General features: G+C 37.9%; 1 protein-coding gene across 3 annotated transcripts in view; it reads left to right on the forward strand.

The window, feature by feature from the left end:
- The window catches only part of LOC149798521 (E3 ubiquitin-protein ligase TRIP12-like), a 165,863-nt gene that overhangs the window by 70,550 nt on the left and 75,111 nt on the right, over positions 1 to 20,202 (forward strand). For 2 of the 3 annotated variants that reach the window (XM_089957328.1, XM_089957327.1), the window contains exons 19-22: positions 3,324 to 3,442; positions 7,396 to 7,634; positions 10,486 to 10,663; positions 16,489 to 16,598. In XM_089957328.1, the coding sequence (XP_089813454.1) occupies positions 3,324 to 3,442; positions 7,396 to 7,634; positions 10,486 to 10,663; positions 16,489 to 16,598 (646 nt within the window). The remainder of the gene's footprint in view (positions 1 to 3,323; positions 3,443 to 7,395; positions 7,635 to 10,485; positions 10,664 to 16,488; positions 16,599 to 20,202) is intronic. The other variant, XM_089957329.1, reaches the window with a different exon arrangement.

A 20,202-nucleotide genomic window follows, 5' to 3' on the forward strand; every position in this document is an offset into this window, starting at 1 on the left:
CATCGCTGGCGGCTCAGTCTTGAAGACCATGCATGTAGCGCCCTTGGAGTGTTGTCTGTCTCTGGGGATTTGGCAATGTCTGCTGTGGCTATGCAGGCCTATGCATGAGTGACAGTCCCTATTGCACTTGGTACAGACGTACTGGGAAGTCAGTTGCTGGGGTTGCTGCTGCGATCTTCTTTCTCTCACATTTCTCTACCGCCAGCAGGCCTCTACTCACATCAGTGACTGCTATGCCCTTAGGGACTGTCTCCAGTTGCTTTGGTCCTCGTCCTGCACTTCCCAACCATCGGTTGAAATGTTGCATGCCTTCATGTCCCATTTACACACATCCTTGAAATGGAGTGAGAGGCAGTCGACTTTTCTGGTGCCAGTGGCCAGCTGTCCATATAGGATGTCCTTAGGCAGCCTCACATCCTCCTTGTGTTGGATGTGTCCCAGACATCGAAGGCGGCATTTGCTTAGCATGGAGTACATGCTGGGGATACTTGCAAGCTGCAGGATCTCGCTGTGTGGGACGCATTCTTGCCAGCTGATTTTCATGATGGGTTTTAGGCACCATATATGGAAGGAGTTGAGCTGACACTCTTGCCTCATATAGGTGCGCCAGGTCTCACTTCCATATAGGTGGTTGCTGAGAACACAGGCCTGCTAGACTTGGATCTTTGTGTGCTCTGTCAGCATTTTGTTTTCCCACACCCTCTTCGTTAGTCATGCCATGATGGTGTTTGTCTTTCCAAGCCTTCTGTCCAGCTCCACATCGAGCGCAAGAGTGTTGCTGATGGTTGACCCCTGGTAAGTGAAGTTGACTGCTTCCAGGGTGACACCGTCGATTTTGATGGAATGGGCAATGGAGGCATCTTGCATGCTGACGTTTGTCTTTTTCAGGCTGATGGTGATCCCGAACTGCTTGCAGGTATCAGTGAAATGGTCTCCCAGTCTCTGGAGGGTGTCCTCGGTGTACGTCATAAGAGCCGTGTCATCTGCAAAGAGTATCTCCCTGATGAGCACCAACCTCACTTTAGTCTTCGAGTGCAGTCGTTATAGGTTGAACAGCCTTCCGTAGGACCTGGTGTGCAAATATACACCATCAGTGGACGAGTTGAAGGCGTGGGAAAGGAGTCAGCACCCACCCCTTTTTCTGTCCATTTTGATTTGGAAGGAGTCGGAGGAGGATCCATTGTACCGGACTGTTTCCTTCATATTGGCATGGAAAGAGATTATCATGCAGTTTTCGGGGGCAGCCAATCTTACTGAGAAGTTCAAATAGGCCCTTCCTGTTGACCCGGTCGAAGGCCTTAGTGAGGTCAATGAACATCCTGTAGAGTGGCTGACCTTGCTCTCTGCTCTTCTCTTGGAGTTGTCAGTTCGCCAGCAGCTGCAGCCTGTTGAGGATGATGCACGCATACACTTTGCCAATGATGCTCAGGAGCGAGATCCCTCTGTAATTGTTAGTCACTGTGGTTGCCTTTGTTTTTGCAAAGGGTCACAATGGTGGCATCGCGCATGTTTTGGGGGACTGCTCCTTCCTCCCGGCAGAGGCAGAGTAGCTCATGCAGCGGCTGAAGGAATGTCAGTTTCCTGTGTTTAATAGCTTAGGCAGGATGCTGTCGCTACCTGGTGCTTTTTTGTTCAGAGGGAGTTGATGGCCTTGCTGAGCTCCTCTTGGGTAGGCAATTTGTTGAGCTTCACCATGGTGGGCTGTATGCTGCTAAGGGCCATAACTGTGACTGACGTTTCTTGGGTGTATAGCTCTTAGCTCTGAGTAGTGCTCCACCGATCTGGCCAACTGTTACGGTCTGTGATCTTCTCTCCCATCAGAGATTTCAAGGGGTGACCCCTTTCACTGTAAGGCCTAGAGCCTTCTTAATGCCACTGTACATACCTTGGATGTTTCCAGACTCGACACTGAGCTGGATTCCTTCACACAGTTGTTGCCATGTACTCGTTCGTGCACTGACTAGCGATGCATTGGGTGATGCTTTGGGCACTTCTGAGGGCAGCAAGTGTCAGTTCATTGGGGCATTTTTTGCTATGAAGGCTTTTCATTTGTCCTTGATTATTGGTTCCATCCTTGAAAGGTGTGCATTGAACTAGCTCTGACTGGGCTGTTCCTTTTTGCCTGGTGATGACCAAATCGAGCTGGTGCCAGCAGTGAGGCCTGGGGTGTTGCAATGTCACTTGGTGCTTTGGCTTACACTTGAAGGTGTTTGTATCGCACAGGTCATGGTAGATGCACAGATCCAGCAGTCTCTGACCGTTTTTGTTCGTCTTTCCAGCGCCATGATGTCCGAGGTAGATAGGCCATGACTCTTGGACCACACCTCAGAAGCAAGTCTGGAGTCGCCTCTCCAGGGCACAAGCCTGGGCATGGAGTATCAAGATCCTGGGCTGCCCAGACACAGGATCGCCCTCTCATCCTTGCTGGTGGGGTCCAAAGGAATGCTGAGCATGACACATTTGGCACCAGCTTGGATGCAGGAGCTGCTGAAAGGAAGTTCCCTTCTCCTGTATGAACTGCCTGTCAAGGCTACCGGGCTCCATCTGCCCGGGTTTGGAGTCAAGTTTTCCTTCTCTTAGACTGGGTGCCTGCCAAGGCTAATGAGTCCAGTCTGCCCACCCAGTTATACCGCCGGGCACTCGGTATGCCACACATCAGGCTTTGTGAAAACAAGGGGCCCTGCATGAAGGTGCTGTGTACACAATAGTGTAGGAGAGGCCATATGCAAGTAACTTCCTGCCCAGCAGAGCCAGACAGTGGTTCTGCAGCGATCAAGGCTATGAGAGATGCTTTACTTTCCTTTGGCGAGCGGGACATCTAGCCCAGACCTCTCACACACCCCAGTGTCCCACTAAATTTAACAAATCCACATATCTTGACAGAAACTTTTTCCCTGTCCGTTCAGCCAGGGTGGGGAGTAAATTGTACTGGAGAAGCATGTTTCCATGTACCTGTAGTCTGGAAAAAAGAGTTTAAAAAATGTACTTATTGACAATTTTCTTCACATGTGGCTGTTAAGTTAAAACCTAGTACTGTCTTAATAGTGCAGACTTGTCTCTAGGGAGATGGGAGTCATAATCGTTTTGTGCTGCCCATATGCCAGTCCATCAGTTTAACTTGCCTTTTTTGCAAGATTATATCCACAAAGAAAAACAAAATTGACCAAACCAGATCATGTTGGATATTTAGATGCCTCGCGTGGGTCCCAAGACCTGATAAAGTTCCAGTGGCTGACCATATTGTCATGCAGGAAGAGTGTAGAACATATGTTTGTACATTAAAACTCAAAGTTTAAATTCTCATGTATTTGTATTATTTCCAGTCATATTGCTGCCATGATGGCCTCACAAGATCTGAAGGTTGTGGTGGGAGGAATTCAGATGGCCGAAATCCTGATGCAAAAGTTACCAGATGTCTTCAGTATCTACTTTAGAAGGGAGGGTAAGTTAAAAACTAACACAGAATGTCAAGTTCTTTCCAGAATTGTGTGGGAATTGTCACAGGCAGACTATATTGAACTTGTAAATAAAAAAAGACTTTTTAAAGGACAAATGAAAGTAGGAAGGAATTGTTTTGCATTATTTTGTTTCTTCTCCAGGCAAATAGTTGGGTTTAAAATCCAAGACATGAGGTGTATACCATTGGAAGTAGTTCCTGTTAAATCCATTATTTTATCAATAAGTATTTTGTTATTATTTACCAATCAATTTTCTTGCAAAGATTGAGTCAGAATTTTATCATCAAATCCCAAAAGTAGGAAAATTAATCTGTTTTTTTTCTTCTTCTGATCCCATATTGCCATATTCTCAGATGTGGCTGGTGCTAATTCTCAGAGTTTTCCTGGTTACAACTGAACAAATGTGAATAAATGTGCTGTAGCATTTTCCGTAACAAATGTGTATCAAGTCCCGTTGTAAATAACTCTCAAAATAATGGTGTCATTCTCATGCCAAGTCTGGATCGGAGCCGCTCACAATGGCCTCAGATAGAATCTTTCCTAGTTACTCAGCAGGGGAAATCTTCCATAATGTAAAATTTGAAAAGTGCACAATAGCTGTAATTCACATATATGGTCTACTGCCCCCATCCGTCAAAAAAACTGATATTTATCTAAATATCCGCTGGGAAAAAAAATGAAATTTGGTTTATGACGCAAGATGAAGTTCATATCAGAAAGTTTGGAAAGTTAAGCTGTTTTCTTCAGTTACATTTTGAGATGTTAATAATTGACATGAAATTGGAAGTTATGTAACATCAATACCATTATGATAGTAATTCAGTCTTGATTGCTAGATTACACGATGTTGTCAGTATTAAAATCCGGATCATGACTCGATGCTTCACATCTCGTATCTACCCAGATTTTCTGTCAACAGTCAACCAGTTTTAGTTTTGTTTAAAACATTTACTTGGGAATTTGTCATATTTAATTTAAAAAATTGTGTACATGTTATCACATTACCACAGATTATTTCAGTCTTGCTGCATATAACTTTCTTTATATTTGATAGGTATACATTCAATGAACTATCATAATAGCGGGAAATGCAGGTTTGCATTTGTTTTCTTCCAGCACTTGAAGCTCAGTAGTTCAGTTCAGGTTACATTTTGAATATGAAATAATCATATTTCGTTTTATGCTAAGCAGTGAATTACTTGATTTTCTAATTAAAATAATATTAATATTTTCACTGTAGTGAAAAAATAATTATTTTTTCACTACAGGAACTACTTTTTTGGGTCAGAACATACTTACCTCCCTTTGATTATCTGTTTTAATAATATATAAAAAACAATTATACATTGATGAATTACTTGATGGTTGTTTTCTTAGTAATAATCCCTGTCTGTTATCCTTGAAACTTGTTGTTTGTTATTCTGGAAATATCAGTTAATTTTTATCAATCTGATGTGGAACTAATTTTGTGCACAGATACACATAGCACAGCATAACATGTACGGTAAACAGCTGACATTACCGTAAGAAATCTGCTAATTCACTGTGTCACAAACTTTAGGTAGCCAATGTATGTGAGCATAAAATAAAAAGAATATTTGCTTGAAACGAGTGAATAATGGATAATTTCACCTCGTGGGTGAAAAACTCTAGTATTTTCACTCGTGGCTTCGTCACTTGTGAAAATACTGAGTTTTTCATCCACTCGATGAAATATATCCATTATTCACTCGTTTCAAGCAAATAACCTCTATTTCATTTCTTATGCCACTGGGTGGTGAGATGGTATTAAGAGTTATAATTGGCATACAGATTTTTTTCATCACTTAAATTTTCCACATTACTACATACACATCTACTTTTAGTACCACTACATCCATTGGGTTTTACACTTGAGGTGGGTCATTGGGTCAAAAAAATATATGGAGGGGTACATTTTGATTCAAGCTTTTGGTTAAAAGTTTCAGATTTGAAATATAGTATGATCCCAAATTCCACTTTCTCCCTTAGGTCGTGCCCCATGAGGGGTTCATGGGATTAAGCCCCTTGTTACCCATAATGAGATGCAAAGTTAGAGGTGCTGCCATGATAGACGATTATAAAAGTAGTGCAAAATTTGTATGAATTTCTGCACTTGGAGAGCTGTGATGTACAAGAACTGCTACAAATTAGATTAGCTGTCTGCATAGGTTCATGTCTCAGGCTTGGCCAATGTTGATATGTGAGAAAGCTTGCCAGTCCCTTCTCGTGGGTCGGTGGTTCTTTCTGGGGTTTTCCTGCTTTCTTCCTCCACCATTAATACTGGCCGCCATGTATAGCCTGTCTTGTGCTGAAAAATGTGCTGAAAAATGGCAAGAACAACAAATTAGTCATGGATGGGAAAATGTACTCTGCACATTATACAACTTTTATTTAGCTGTTCACCCTTAAACTGCTTGTACCAACATAGATCATGTTAATAGAGGTGTTGTAGTGCATATTGTGACATGTCTTTTTTCCGGTAGGCAATCTGGGTTCTTCAGCTTGACATGAATGGTTATCAGACTAAATTTAATTGTTACACTGGGTCCTGGAAGAAGTATTCTGTCATAGTTTGAACCCTGCATCAAGGAATTTTTACAAATACATGTTTAAAGTTTGGGTTATCTAGAAAAAAATACAAATGGCTGACTACCAACATGGTTCTTCTTTCGCTGTCGATTTCATTCTGCAAATACTGACTTACCATATTGATGATGACAATGATTTTTAAACATTATGAAATAGATCAGTGGAGCAGAGAAAGTGTTAGTGGGGATAATGAGTGGTATGAGCCTGAAAATGGTGTAAATACAAGTCCAATGTACATGCTGGATAGACAAAAATACAAAGCATGCCAGTCGAACCCACCCCCTTTGAAGCAGTATTTCGAAATGTAGATAAGGCAGAATACCAACTCTAACAGACAGTTTAAAAGTAGAGTGAACATTTCATTTCTTTTTGCAAATAATTTAGCCACGTGGGATCTTGTGCATCTATACTAGATAGCCCTTTAAAGGTCAGAATAAACTGAATATTAAGTAAGAATCTTAAAAATGAAATGAAGTAGAGAATTTTATTTGATCAAAATACCTGTCTGAACAAGCAGATTTTAGCATTGGATGACTTGAAAGCTTGATACATCATTATGGAACAGATCAGGAATCTGGCATTGTAGTCAGTAAAGCACTGACTCAAGAAAGTGAAACTTTGGCAGACCTTATATTGGTGAAAAATCTTAATTTGGAGCAGAAGTATCCAAATGATAATACCTGGAAAATTGTACATAACAACCATAAAGAACAGTTTCCCAACTTGTTAAAGCTGGCTAAGATAACAGTGTATATGCCCCTTAAGACAGCAAACAGTGAAATAGGGAGTATCAGCACAGAACAATATTCATACATATACAAGGAAGAGATTAAGCTCAGAAAAAGTCGAATCGATTACAGCTTATGCAGCTAAAAGCAACGTCTTTTGAAGAATTTGATTTCAGTAGATTTCTAAGAGAGTGACGCAGGTAGACAGATATCGAGATGTTAGGTAAATATTGAACTATAGTTATTTCCTGCTCCCTTTCCATTTTTTTCTTCTACTTGCCACTTAATTTGGTGACAAGGGGAGAGCTCCCCCTTTAGATAAAATCCTGGCAGTATCTCTGAATAGGCCACATGTTGGGGCTAATGTTTGTGGGCTTTTGACCTTTTGATATATTGACAGCTTGTACCTGGTATGTTGTATGCTCCAAAAATGTAGTTCTTGTTGTTCATACACCATACATTTATAACAGCAGGGTATTGGAAGCAAACAAAATAAACTTGAATTCCTTTCAAAGTAATACTAATCTTCATTATACCTTTAATAAAATAAGTATAGAAATAGTTCATTTGTGTCTTGTATTACTCTACTTGTGTTACAGGTGTGATGCATCAGGTGAAGAAACTAACAGAGATTGACCCACAGGCCTCGTCACCAGTAAAGACCCAAGCATCTCCTGTAACATCAGGGTCACTCACCAGTCTTAGCAGTGGTAGCTCAACCAGCAGCAGTTCTCATAGCTCTGAAAGCAGTGATCGTAAAGATGTTGACTCATGTCTCAGTGCTGTGGCAGGGGGTTGTTCATCAGATGATCAGGACCCTGGATCACCCCACATGCAAGTTCTTTTCCTTTGCAATTTTTGGTTCCCATATTGAGATGAAGAAGCCCAGTAGTAATGTTATTTATTTGACCATCTGTCCGTTGTCAGTCCATCCGCACTTGTTGTAACCACTTTAGCTCCGTAATCCTTTAATATAAATGGATGCCATTAGGCAGATGAATTGACTGCTGCATATGAATGTTCCATTTAAAGCATTTGTCTTTCACATCTCGTTCTGAAAAAAATGATATGCCCTTTATCCATTAGTTTTGAATCTGCACTACAGTAGATCCTTTTAGCCATCAGTAGCTTGGGAACCATTTAAGATAGTCTGATGTAGTTTGGTGTGCTCATTTTCTCATAAACATCAGTAGCTTGGGAACCATTTAAGATAGTCTGATATAGTTTGGTGTGTTCATTTTCTCATAAACATCACTAGTTTGGGAACCATTTAAGATAGTCTGATGTAGTTTGGTGTGTACATTTTCTCATAAACATCAGTAGCTTGGGAACCATTTAAGGTAGTCTGATGTAGTTTGGTGTGTTCATTTTCTCATTAACATTAGTAGCTTGGGAACCATTTAAGATAGTCTGATGTAGTTTGGTGTGTTCATTTTCTCATTAACATCAATAGCTAGGGAACCATTTAAGATAGTCTGATGTAGTTTGGTGTGTACATTTTCTCATAAACATCAGTAGCTTGGGAACCATTTAAGATAGTCTGATGTAGTTTGGTGTGTTCATTTTCTCATTAACATCAGTAGCTTGGGAACCATTTAAGATATGTAGTTTGGTGTGTACATTTTCTCATAAACATCAGTAGCTTGGGAACCATTTAAGATAGTCTGATGTAGTTTGGTGTGTACATTAACTCAAAAACAGCAAGATGGCTTTTATGGGATTTGGTTCATCAGCTCCATTTTGAATTGACATGTGACCCTTGGCCAATGGCTTCTGTCTTCACATGGGATGTTGGTTGTAATTTTCTTGGTTCAGGAAACATGCAAAATATTTTAGTGTAAAATGTGATATGAACATTGTCTCATTGATGTGCCTTTTGGGGTTTAGTCACATCATTTCCACTTTGATGGAGTTATGGCCCTTGACAATTTCATATCTCAACATGGACTGTTGCTTGTGACCAAAATGGCTCTAGAATCATTCATCATATTCTGATACAATTGTATATAAATATTATCTCACAAACTTGCATGCCTTTTATGGTTTAGTCCTGCCTACCCTTATTTGGACTGAGTTATTCCCCTTGTCAAGCAAATTTCATTTCTAACACGAATAATTAAAATGTTGCTTCCATTGTATGTACCTTTTATGGGTTTTTTCTCATCTAAACCATTTTGGACATTTCTTTATATTTCATATTTAGAAGTTACCTTTTAATCAGTACTACAGAGTTAGTATTGTGTTGATGTGCTGTTAAACCCTAACACGTACGTGCATATCTTGTTGGTCAATTTCTTATCTCTAAATGGAATGTTACTTGTAATCAGCATGGCTTTAGAACCTGTGAACATATTCGGATGCAGTTTGATTGTTTCATAGACCTAGCTGTGTCTTTATGGGTTTAATATCATCTACTCCAATTTTGGACAGAATAAGGTCCTTGTTGATGAAGTTCACATCTTTACAGAGGCTATTGCTTGTATCGAGTCCTTGAAGAGTTGGATTTCAAACATTTCACTTCCTTATTTAGAGGAGTTATGGCCCCTGAATACACATCATCCCACTTTTGCTTTCCTACACATCTTATCTGTGTAAGGCCATGTGTAGTTAATTTTAGTGATCAAGGCCCTTGGTGATGCACCTACTGCTAATAGTTCTAAAATGAATTATATGCCCTTTATCCGTTAGTTTTGACTCTGCTCTGCAGCAGATCCTTTTAGCCATCAGTAGCTTGGGAACCATTTAAGATAGCCTGATGTAGTTTGGTGCGTTCATTTTCTCATAAACATCAGTAGCTTGGGAACCATTTAAGATAGTCTGATGTAGTTTGGTGTGTTCATTTTCTCATAAACATCAGTAGCTTGGGAACCATTTAAGATAGTATGATGTAGTTTGGTGTGTACATTTTCTCATTAACATCAGTAGCTTGGGAACCACGTCTTTTATGGTTTAGTCTTGCCTACCCATATTTGAACTGAGTTATTCCCCTTGTCAAGCAAATTCCAGTTCTAACATGAATACTTAAAATGTTGCTTCCAGTGTATGTACCTTTTATGCATATCTTATTGGTCAATTTCTTATCTTTACATGGAATGTTACTTGTAATCAGCATGGCTTTAGAACCTGTGAACATATTCGGCTGCAGTTTGATCATTTCATAGACCTAGCTGTGTCTTTATGGGTTTAGCATAATCTACTCCATTTTTGGACAGAATAAGGTCCTTGTTGATGAAGTTCACATATTTACAGAGACTATTGCTTGAAGAGTTGGATTTCAAACATTTCACTTCCTTATTTAGAGGAGTTATGGCCCCTGAATACACATCTTCCCACTTTTGCTTTCCTACACATGTTCATCTGTGTAAGACCATGTGTAGTTAATTTTAGTGATCAAGGCCCATGGTGATGCAACCATTGCTAATAGTTCTTGTTGCCACATATGTACATGTAGGTATGTAAAGGTTATTATCAACATTGGATACTTATTGTGTTTTCTTTTGTTCTTTTTAATTAAATGGTGTCTATACTGGATGAGTCCACTTGGATTCTGTAAAATTGGTGCCAGGATCTGTTTTATTTTATAAGTAGCATATCTATATCGGCAAACAATCACCAGGTGAAAGTTTACTTAAACTTTATTAAGCATTTCAGTTTTCTATTGTTGTTTACAAACTTTCTCTCACAGGCAGGACACAGCACTTTTTCACTCACATTTCAGGAGGCTTAGTGATGTGTTGAAGAGGAAGAAACCACCTAAGCGGGGACCCACCACCAGAAAGGGGAGCAAAAGTGAAGAACCCAGTCCAGATGTGATGCTGAAGTCAGGGCAGGGAGTTGCAGGAAGGGTCAGTCGCAGCAAACTAGTGGGTGAGTACATATGGCATGTTTCAGTTGATTTTGGAAGTTTTCCTTCTTCATTGCAGGCACTTTGTAGCATCTTGTATGCATATATCAGCAAAATCAACCAGTGGGTTTTTATGTGATAATAAATTTATCACTGAAAAAGTACTTGAGTTAGCCACACTTAAAACTAACACAAATCCACTACTTCATGAATTTTATAGTCCATGAAATTTGGTGAATAACCACAACACCAATTTTAGACCTGTTTGCACTCATGGAAATTTAGAACATAAACTTTAGCATAAAAGTGTTTTTGATTTAGAGGGAGAGACGGAGCAAATATTCAGCATGCCTGTGTTGTTCAAGGATTCTGTTGACAATACAGTTAACTACAGTGACATTGATTTTACGAGTACTCTGGGAAAAATGATTCCTTGACTTTAATCCATTTTTTAAAAATCTAGGTAATGATATAAAAATGTTTGACTTGCTATATTTCTTTTGGTTTTTTAAAACTTTATAACTTTATTAGTCTTGCAACAAGCATAAAAAAATAAGACATCAGTAACTGAAAAAGATGTTCTTACAAGAAATGATATAGTGTAAAAAGTAGGCAAAAATAATGCAGTATCACTTCCACAGGCATTAATGTTTTTTTCTCTGACAAATCATGTATTACAAGTTTACCAAAACATTATTGAGAAAAATAATAACAAGGAATCATAGCATCTGACCACACATTTAAAACAATACAAGATTTAACTATTATTCTAATTAAAAGCAGCATGCCTGAGAACAGAGAAAAATAGCAAAACATAGTGATCACTTTAGTAAACAGTTTAGTAAGGATACAAATGCATGATTTCTGTGTTAGAATAGAAATCCCTATTATAAAATCTGTATTCATGGACGTTAAATTGGTAGGTATTAAGGGACTGTATAAAATCTGTATTCATGGACGTTAAATTGGTAGGTATTAAGGGACTATATAAAATCTGTATTCATGGATGTTAAATTTGTAGGTATTAAGGGACTGTATAAAATCTGTATTCATGGACGTTAAATTGGTAGGTATTAAGGGACTGATCAATGATATATGCAGATAATAAGTCACCATGAAAATTTGTGATTTCACAGTATCAGAGACATACATGGCTGACAGAAAAACAAACATAAGGACAAAAGATTGATTATAATGAATGAATACATATATGCAGTAGATTATATGATCTATAAGAATTCAGCAGACTACCTCCAGCCAGTTGTCATTTAAATTGCTTCTGTCCCAAACCCAATATTAAAATTGCTTCTACTGCCCACTAACCCATAGCTAGAAATTGTGTTTAAGAAATAGGCTTCTGTAAGGGGCAGTGTTTTTCAATTAAAACATATCTGATGGTGGATCATAATTTTTGTAATTGGTTCTGTTGTGGGTTGGTTGAATTTTAAAGTGCCTTCCCCCTTGGGGGGTATATGTTTTAGTGGATCATCCCTTAGTTTTAATATTGACTGTAAAGACGGTTTTGAGATGGCTTTGGGAAAACATGACAAAGATATACATGCATATTTCATATCTAACAATCTATGAAATAAAAAGAAAGTTACCTCATCCAGAAACAGAATCATCTACTTGGAGGCAAAAGTCATTGGCTTAATTCAAAGAAGATATACAGGGATTAACTTTATAAACAAAGCGTGCAACCTGGTCGCACCAGCTTAAATAGATGACAGCTTGATCACTGGGATGTAATCACTGTAACATCTGGGGTGGGGGAACAAAAAACATCACAAGCCTTTAACACTATCAATCGAATCCCTCAAAGGATTTTCACCAGCTGGTTTATTAGACAAAGACCTTATTCACCCCCAGGCAATACAGATTAACTCAAAACAATATATGTAAACACTACCTTAGTTTTGGCACTACAGTGGCAAATTCGTAACATGTACATTAACCTGGTTTACGGACTGTACCATCCGTCACTATATACAAACCAGTAGCTAGAATCCTTTTTTTTGTTTGTTGGTCTTTTCATGCGTGTTTTTGATCAGAACAGTCTCTACTATTCAAGTGACGTTGTTACCAATGATTACACAAAGGTCAGTGGTGTCTGTCTCTGTTCGTGCAGTATGGTCATTCATAGCGCTGGATACTAGGTTCTACTTGTACATATCAGGAGTAGGTACGATGGTCCTGCTTCAGTAAGGCGGGGAACCAGGCTAAGTGCTGGAAGGCTCTTTAGGTATTTTATTCTGGTTTAAAATAGAAAATATGAAACACTATAAGCAAACCTATACAAAATTTCAGATACCGGTAGCCAACCTCTTTTTTTTTTTTTTCTATGGTCATTGGATTAAATAAAGGTTGGTGAAGTTTATCCTGTTTATGCAATGCGGTCATTCATAACAGTGTCGAAATGCATATTTTGCCAAGACATTGTAGTTGCTGGTTGCGTTCAGCAGGTTGTCCCTTATGACAGTGTTTATATAATAAAATCTATCCATGTTTTATGATTGTAGTTGGAAATGACAGGTGGTCGGTCATAGCAGAGGTCGCTCATAAAAGTATTTACTGTATCATGATTTATATATCAACATTCCGGAGATAAAGCCATTTTGAAAACTTTGAATTGATGGCAGGAGGAAAAGGAATTCTTTCTCTCTGACAACTCCACAGTGGTGACTTTTCTCAACTGGCAAGGTGGAACCAGGTCACTAGACCCTTGTATTTTTGTTTGGAAGTTTCTAAAGTTTTGTCTTCATGAACAAATCCATGACCAAGTTATTTATATTCAAGACCAACTAAATATATTAGTGGACTTGCTATCCAAGAAGAATTAACTAATACAAATGGGATCATCTCTTCATCCTTCGATTTTGTGTAAAATATGTTCCTTATGGGATCAACCAATGGTAGATGTATTTGCAGCATGGTGGAATGTCAAATTCCCAACCCTTGTCTCACCACGTCTTGATCTGAAGGCCTGGGCAGTTGATGCTCTTCTCATAGATTGCAGACATGTTTACCCCTAAGGATTCTCCGTATTCTGTATGGATGAAGCCTGACAAAAACTTACTATAGATCATTAAGGCAAGGCTGTAGAGAATGGCTGAATTGGCAAATAATTACATCTCTCAGTGTTTCTTTCCACCTTTAAATTTCTTGTCATAAAAAATTATTTGATCATTGTCAAAGAAATGCTTATTCATTGGTTCTATTGCTGTTGGTATTGAAGGGAGAGTAATCAGCAGTTGCTTTTCAAAATGGCAGACCAGCATGGTGTGAAAAGAAAATTGGAAGAAATCGATAAGTCAGGTGATAGCAAGAAGTTTCTAAAGATTTATACAGATAATTTGTCCATTTATAAAAGTAAAAACAATGAGTTCATTATGTTTACTATCATTTGTGTGAATCCAATTTTTCTGTTGCACATGTTGGTACAAGTGACGAAAAGAAGACATGTTGAGTTTAGATCCTACAAGTAATCCATTGAAATAAAAGCTACAGATAAGTCTGTTCTCATTCGACCATGCTGACTGGACACAGTGATGGACATGAGGAAGTGCACATTATCTATGCTGAAGTGTTGTTGTTTGAGCTTTTTGGCAACATAAAACTTAACGTTGAAAGCAGCTGATGCATATGTTTCATCTCATCACAAAGTACTAATCCTGCACATTTCAATCATACTAAAAAAGGTCTACTATAACAGTTTTTACAACCACTAGTGATGGAGATAATCACTCAAGCGAGATGGCCCTCCACTTTAAAAATGTACAAATGGAAAATCTAAACACAGTGGTGTGCCCAAGAACACATTGTACCACCGAGTCATATCATTCGTGACAATCCCAATTTCATTGCAAAGAACAGACTCCCATTCATGGGGAATCAAACCGTTGTGGTGAAATCCCTGTCTTCTATGACAGCCCCAATTTCATTGCAAAGAACAGACTCCCATTCATGGGAATCAAACCGTTGTGGTGAAATCCCTGTCTTCTGTGACAGCCCCAATTTCATTGCAAAGAACAGACTCCCATTCATGGGGAATCAAACCGTTGTGGTGAAATCCCTGTCTTCTATGACAGCCCCAATTTCATTGCAAAGAACAGACTCCCATTTATGGGGAATCAAGCTGTTGAGGTGAAATCCCTGTCTACTTTGGACTACTCATCTCACGGTCATCTACAGGACAAAGTGCATGCTCTGAAGCCATACTTAAAACAGACCAATCAGGCAGGACATCACACCTCCTCTTATTTTCACCGTGGATAAAACGGGTTATTTATTCTGTATATCGGGAAATAACCCCAGATTAAATGAATTTGCTACACATTTTGATTCATGAAGTTAGGGCAGAGGTCAAAAGTATTGCATTTGAGCACGAGTATTGTATGTTGTGAGATATCTGCTTTTTTTATTGTTGTCATTTCTATTAGCTGAGATCAACTGGATGAGGCATTATCTCATTAGTAATTAATAAATTTAAAAAACTAACATTTGTGTGTGGATGTTAAGTAAAATTCCTCTTCTTTTTACTTAGAATTAAATCCTTCAGAACACATGCATTTTCTGTACTAATCCTTGTCATCAGACCAGAACACTTGCGTCTCTATCATCCGTTGACCCTTTGTTAAATTTCTGGTGCATGCGTGGAAGCAGCAGCACTCTGCTACCACAAAGGTAAAGAAAACATCTTACTTGTTTGGTCTATTCAATAGGCAGGGAGGAACAGTAACTACATTCGACCAAATGTACTCAGATAAAATAGTTTCCTGAAATTTCAAAGAAAACGTATTACCTTTGAAGCACCGACTGTTATGAAAACGTGCTAAGCAAATGGAGAAAAAAAATCAGTCTCAATCATGCAATACAATTATTTTATGTTGCCGCCACAATAAGTAACAATTGTCATGGGGTATTGCTATGACATTGCATGAAATATTTAGCTGGTTTTGAATGAACTCCATAATAGCATTGTAGTGGCTGTTTCAGAACACTGTTGTCACTGCTTCTCTTGCATGGTTGATGGAACTGACATAAAGTTTTGACTTAAATGCTTCCTGGGCCATTTAAGTAGTTCTGAATGAAAACCATGCAGATCTGACCCCCAATATCTGCACTTTTTAAGGAGTTTTGAAAACCAGCCCTAATTAACCTTGGAGTCAAGTTAAGGTCATTGATTGCATTTTTAGACTTCATTATGAACAGTGACTTGTAGGTATGCAAGTTAATTTTTACCAAGTTTTGTATTTAATTGCATTCCACCGAACAGATTGATTGTCAGCACGCTGATATTTCAAGTTCAAAAGGTCTCGACTCAGACTTCAAGATATACTAGATTTTTAGCATGATAACATGAACAAGTGTCAATTGATTTTTATCAACTTGAGGATGTGAAAATATCACGATTACCTCGAATGATGCCACTTGAATAACTGTTGGGTTCTTTTGTTTAAAAAAAACAAACGGGAATGATAGATTTAAGCAAATTCATCTTTTGTTCATGGTGTCAGGTTCAAGGTTAGTGGCCATGATAAAGAATTTAGTCATGCACTTACAGGTATCTTGCAGACATGTAAAAAAAAAATGTCTTTTACCAAACTGGTCAATTAGTATGATGGAGTTTCTCAAAATTATTTAAAATGGTGTTAGAACTCAGCAGTTACAAAGATGAAACAATTTTATTTGTGATCTGGAAATTCTTTTCAGCCAGTAGACTGTTGGTCCCATGTACACAGGTTATAGACTTGGAAAGACTGCATCATTAGTCTTTCTGCACGCGGGCATCTTCAGTATAGAACATGACAGGAAAATTGATATTGAAACAAGAATAAATATATTGCAGGTAAGGAGAAGAGTAGTGCATCTTCCAAGATGTCATTCCTGCCCAGTCTAAATCCCAGAAGTTGGGGCAAACTGGGTGGTGCTTCATCAGACAGGCCACTTCTTTCAAAAGTAAGTTTAAATTTAGTTTTTTGCTATTAAAGTACAATTCATACAGGTCGAGTAGACATGTCTTCACATTTTCTGGAAGAAAAATACTTTACCAATTAAATATTTGATTTTAAATCCTGGATATTGTTATTGATATCATTTGGACCATTTGATTTTAAACGTATGATTTAAATCATGAAGCTTGTTACTGTATCATATAACATAGTCAGTATAGTTTTGTATGTGTAGTTTTATATCTTTGATATCACATGTTACATATCACTTTGGTTCTGATTGGTCCAAATAAATTCATGAAATGATTGTGCAGTATTCTGATTCTGATTGGCTGTGATCATGGGAAACCATTTTAACCCTGCCTTTTGGAATGTTTTGTTTTCAATGAACAATTTGGCAGTCATGATTCAATTCAACTCACAAAAGGAAATTGAGACAAAATTATCTTGGCTGTCTGAACATGGACAGTTTCCCCTCAAGGGGTTTGTTATGTCATATATAACAATATCATCATAAGAAAAATGGCGTAAAACACAAGAACAACAACAAGAAGTAAAACTAAGGTATTGCTCATTTGATAGCCAGTGTGTGGGGTGGGGGTATAGGGCGGTACATCTGTAGCATGGAATCCACCCTATATACAAACAGGGTTTAAATGTTAACTGATTGAAATAATTAAACTCATCTTTATTCACAGAAGATAGTAGATATAATCCAGTCTTCCAACTGCAGAACTTTATCCAACCACAGCATATTTACACAAATTTGTTTACATCTTCTGTCTAGTCTGCTGTTCTAAATCAAATACTGCAAATATCCAGGCACAATACATTACAGCAAATATGGACATTTCTGCATCTGGCAATCCTATTTCACATGAAAATTGCAAAAATGTATTGTTTAGTTTTGAAAGGGACATGTTAGGGTAAACATGTACTCTAGGCCTACTGTGTACCATATCAAACAATGTGACATCACAACCATTGATTATGTTTTGAAAATGATTTTGTTGCTTGTTCTCTTTATTCAGATAGACACCTATTCTTTGATCTATCTATATTTTATGCACAACAAATGAAAATTGCATTTTGAATGAAATAAAAACTATGTGATAAAAAAGAATCTCAAATGGGTAATGATTTAATATTGAATTTATGAAACGAGTTGATTCATGTCCAGCTGTTGTTAGCCTTGCCTTTATATATTATTTGACTATGTTTTAAATACTGGAACATGTTTTTATTAGAGCTTCAAGCTTAATAGCAGGAGAACCCAGTTATTTTAGACAGGTAATAAATTTCTCTTTCAGCTGGAAGTATAATTTGTACCAGACAATTTCAGGTGCAGCGATAGTTCATGTACAATCTAGCACAACATTTGCAATGCATTGTGGGTAATTTTCTGTAAGATATTGTGGTTAAAACTAATGTCATGTACTTCCACTAGCTGTATCACCCCCTGGATCTTTTAATGATGTAATAGGCTAATCCACCTCAAAATGGCAAGTGAATTTTCCAGTCTCCCCAGTGCTGCTTCAGGGTCGTTGGGTGTTTCCCTTCAATGAAAATGATGATCTGTTGAGAATATTGCCAGCTTTGTATTCCATTTGATTGGATCAAGCTCAGTCAAGCATTTTACTTGCTTAAAAAGTTTGATTTTCCCAGTTTGGGTTTCCCCCTGCCCTTGACAGCAATAAAATGTAAAAATGTTTTATGGGTAAGAAAAAATGGGGGGTGAGAGAGGTGGATGGGGAAACGGTACAAAATGGGATTGTGTGAAATCCAAACCCTGCCAGATTCCTGGACCTGGTTCCTGACAAAATCTCCCTACCTGTCCATTGCAAGCTGATACTAATAAATGCTTACCATAGGGAAAGCAGATTGGTGTGAATTTGAAATTACTTACAAGCAGTGTTAGATGGGTCAAACAAAAAGCCCTCCTCCCCCCCTCCCATCCCATGTCCAAAAAAACAACCTTTCACACAACTAAAAAGTATAGTTTGTTCAAATCAAATTTTAGATTTCTCTAATATAATAGATGATTAACTAAGAGTTTATTCTGCTTAAATATAAAATTATAGTTCTTGCTTGACTGGATGAATGGATTTTTTATTGACTTGTCCTTGATACGATGTGCTACATTTTATACCCAAATAAAAGAGTTCTTGTAAAATTGATCCTTTTTGAAATGGAAAAGTAGCATTTAAGTAAATTTGGTCTTAGGGTATTGTCTTTAATTGTTGTACACTTTTTGTCACTTGAATGAAATGGTCCATCTTACACTTATCTCTCTCTGTCTGTCTGCTCAGGCATCCGTATTTATTATTAGATTTTGAACTGAATTTGCTGTGAAGGTTCATTTGAACTATATCTCGGATGAATCTGATCATACAGAACACCTTCTGTACTGATTTCTTATGTCCCCTTGATCTTGGTATTGCTGAGAAAAGGTTTTTCTTGTTGCTACTTCTCCTAAATTACTTGTACAGTTGCCTTGAAACGTTACATACACATTCATCCCATGGTCTACATGGTCCTAAATGAAAATGGTGCTGCTCAGGCTTCCAGAAAAGAGGCCATTTTTAGAGTCTGACTGAATGGATGGTCATATTAACATGTTTCAGCTAAAAGACTTCTTATGATGTCTATTTGGTCGTAAATGAAAATGCTGCCAGTCTCTTATTCAAGTTGGCCTTTTGAAAAGGTTGTTAATACTACTTCTCCAGAATGGATGCTCATATCAGTATGGGATATCAATATGGGGTTTCCACTGAAAGACTAGCGATGAAATTTGTGATGGCATTGGCATTGTAGATGCCAGCATTACATTTCTTTGCATTGTATATACAACCATAAAACTTTATGGGTGTATACATCTTGGGCTCTACTCACTATGGGAAAAAGTAGGTCATGGTGATCAGTTTTTGTTATTTCACTTTGTGGCAGTTTATCAGTATCTCTTTATTATTGTATGTACGGTCAAGAAACTTCGCATATGTATTCATTATTTAAAGGTACAACTCACCACAGCAAACATAGGTCGAAAGGGCCCACTTTTCAGACTCCAGTAGTTAACATACATTTTTGAAGTCAGTTCATTTAACACTGTTGTGAGTGCAGTCATTAAATTTGGTGAGTATTAAATCAGGGATATTATTCACCTCCATGACCTACTGTTGCTGTCACAGTGACCAACTTTTCTTGCCAATTTCACTATTTCATTTTTTTAAAGCCCATTTTAGTTTCATCATGTTGAAAAGTTGGTCTTTGTTAACTAAATTTTTTTATTCACATATACTTCTAAAGCCCTTGATTGATTCTTATCAGACTTGGCAAGGATAAAGCTGAGACAATTTTATTCATTGTCATTTATAATCACCCCTTCATTGTTGGAATTAATGGCCCAGTCAAAGAAAATTTATGTCATTATTCTGCTTAAAGTCTTTTTTTCCCCACATGCTTATATTTCCAGAAACCCCTTGATGGATTTTGATATTTTGGACGAATCATTATGATGCTAAGACAGTTCATTTTGTGACATGCACACTCGCCTCTTTGACATTGTGATCATGGTCATGATGATAGAAAAGTAAGGTTTTGCAGTAAATGTC

This window comes from Sinohyriopsis cumingii, chromosome 5, assembly GCF_028554795.1.
Source record: "Sinohyriopsis cumingii isolate HCF-2022 chromosome 5, ASM2855479v2, whole genome shotgun sequence".
Lineage (NCBI taxonomy): Eukaryota > Metazoa > Mollusca > Bivalvia > Unionida > Unionidae > Sinohyriopsis > Sinohyriopsis cumingii.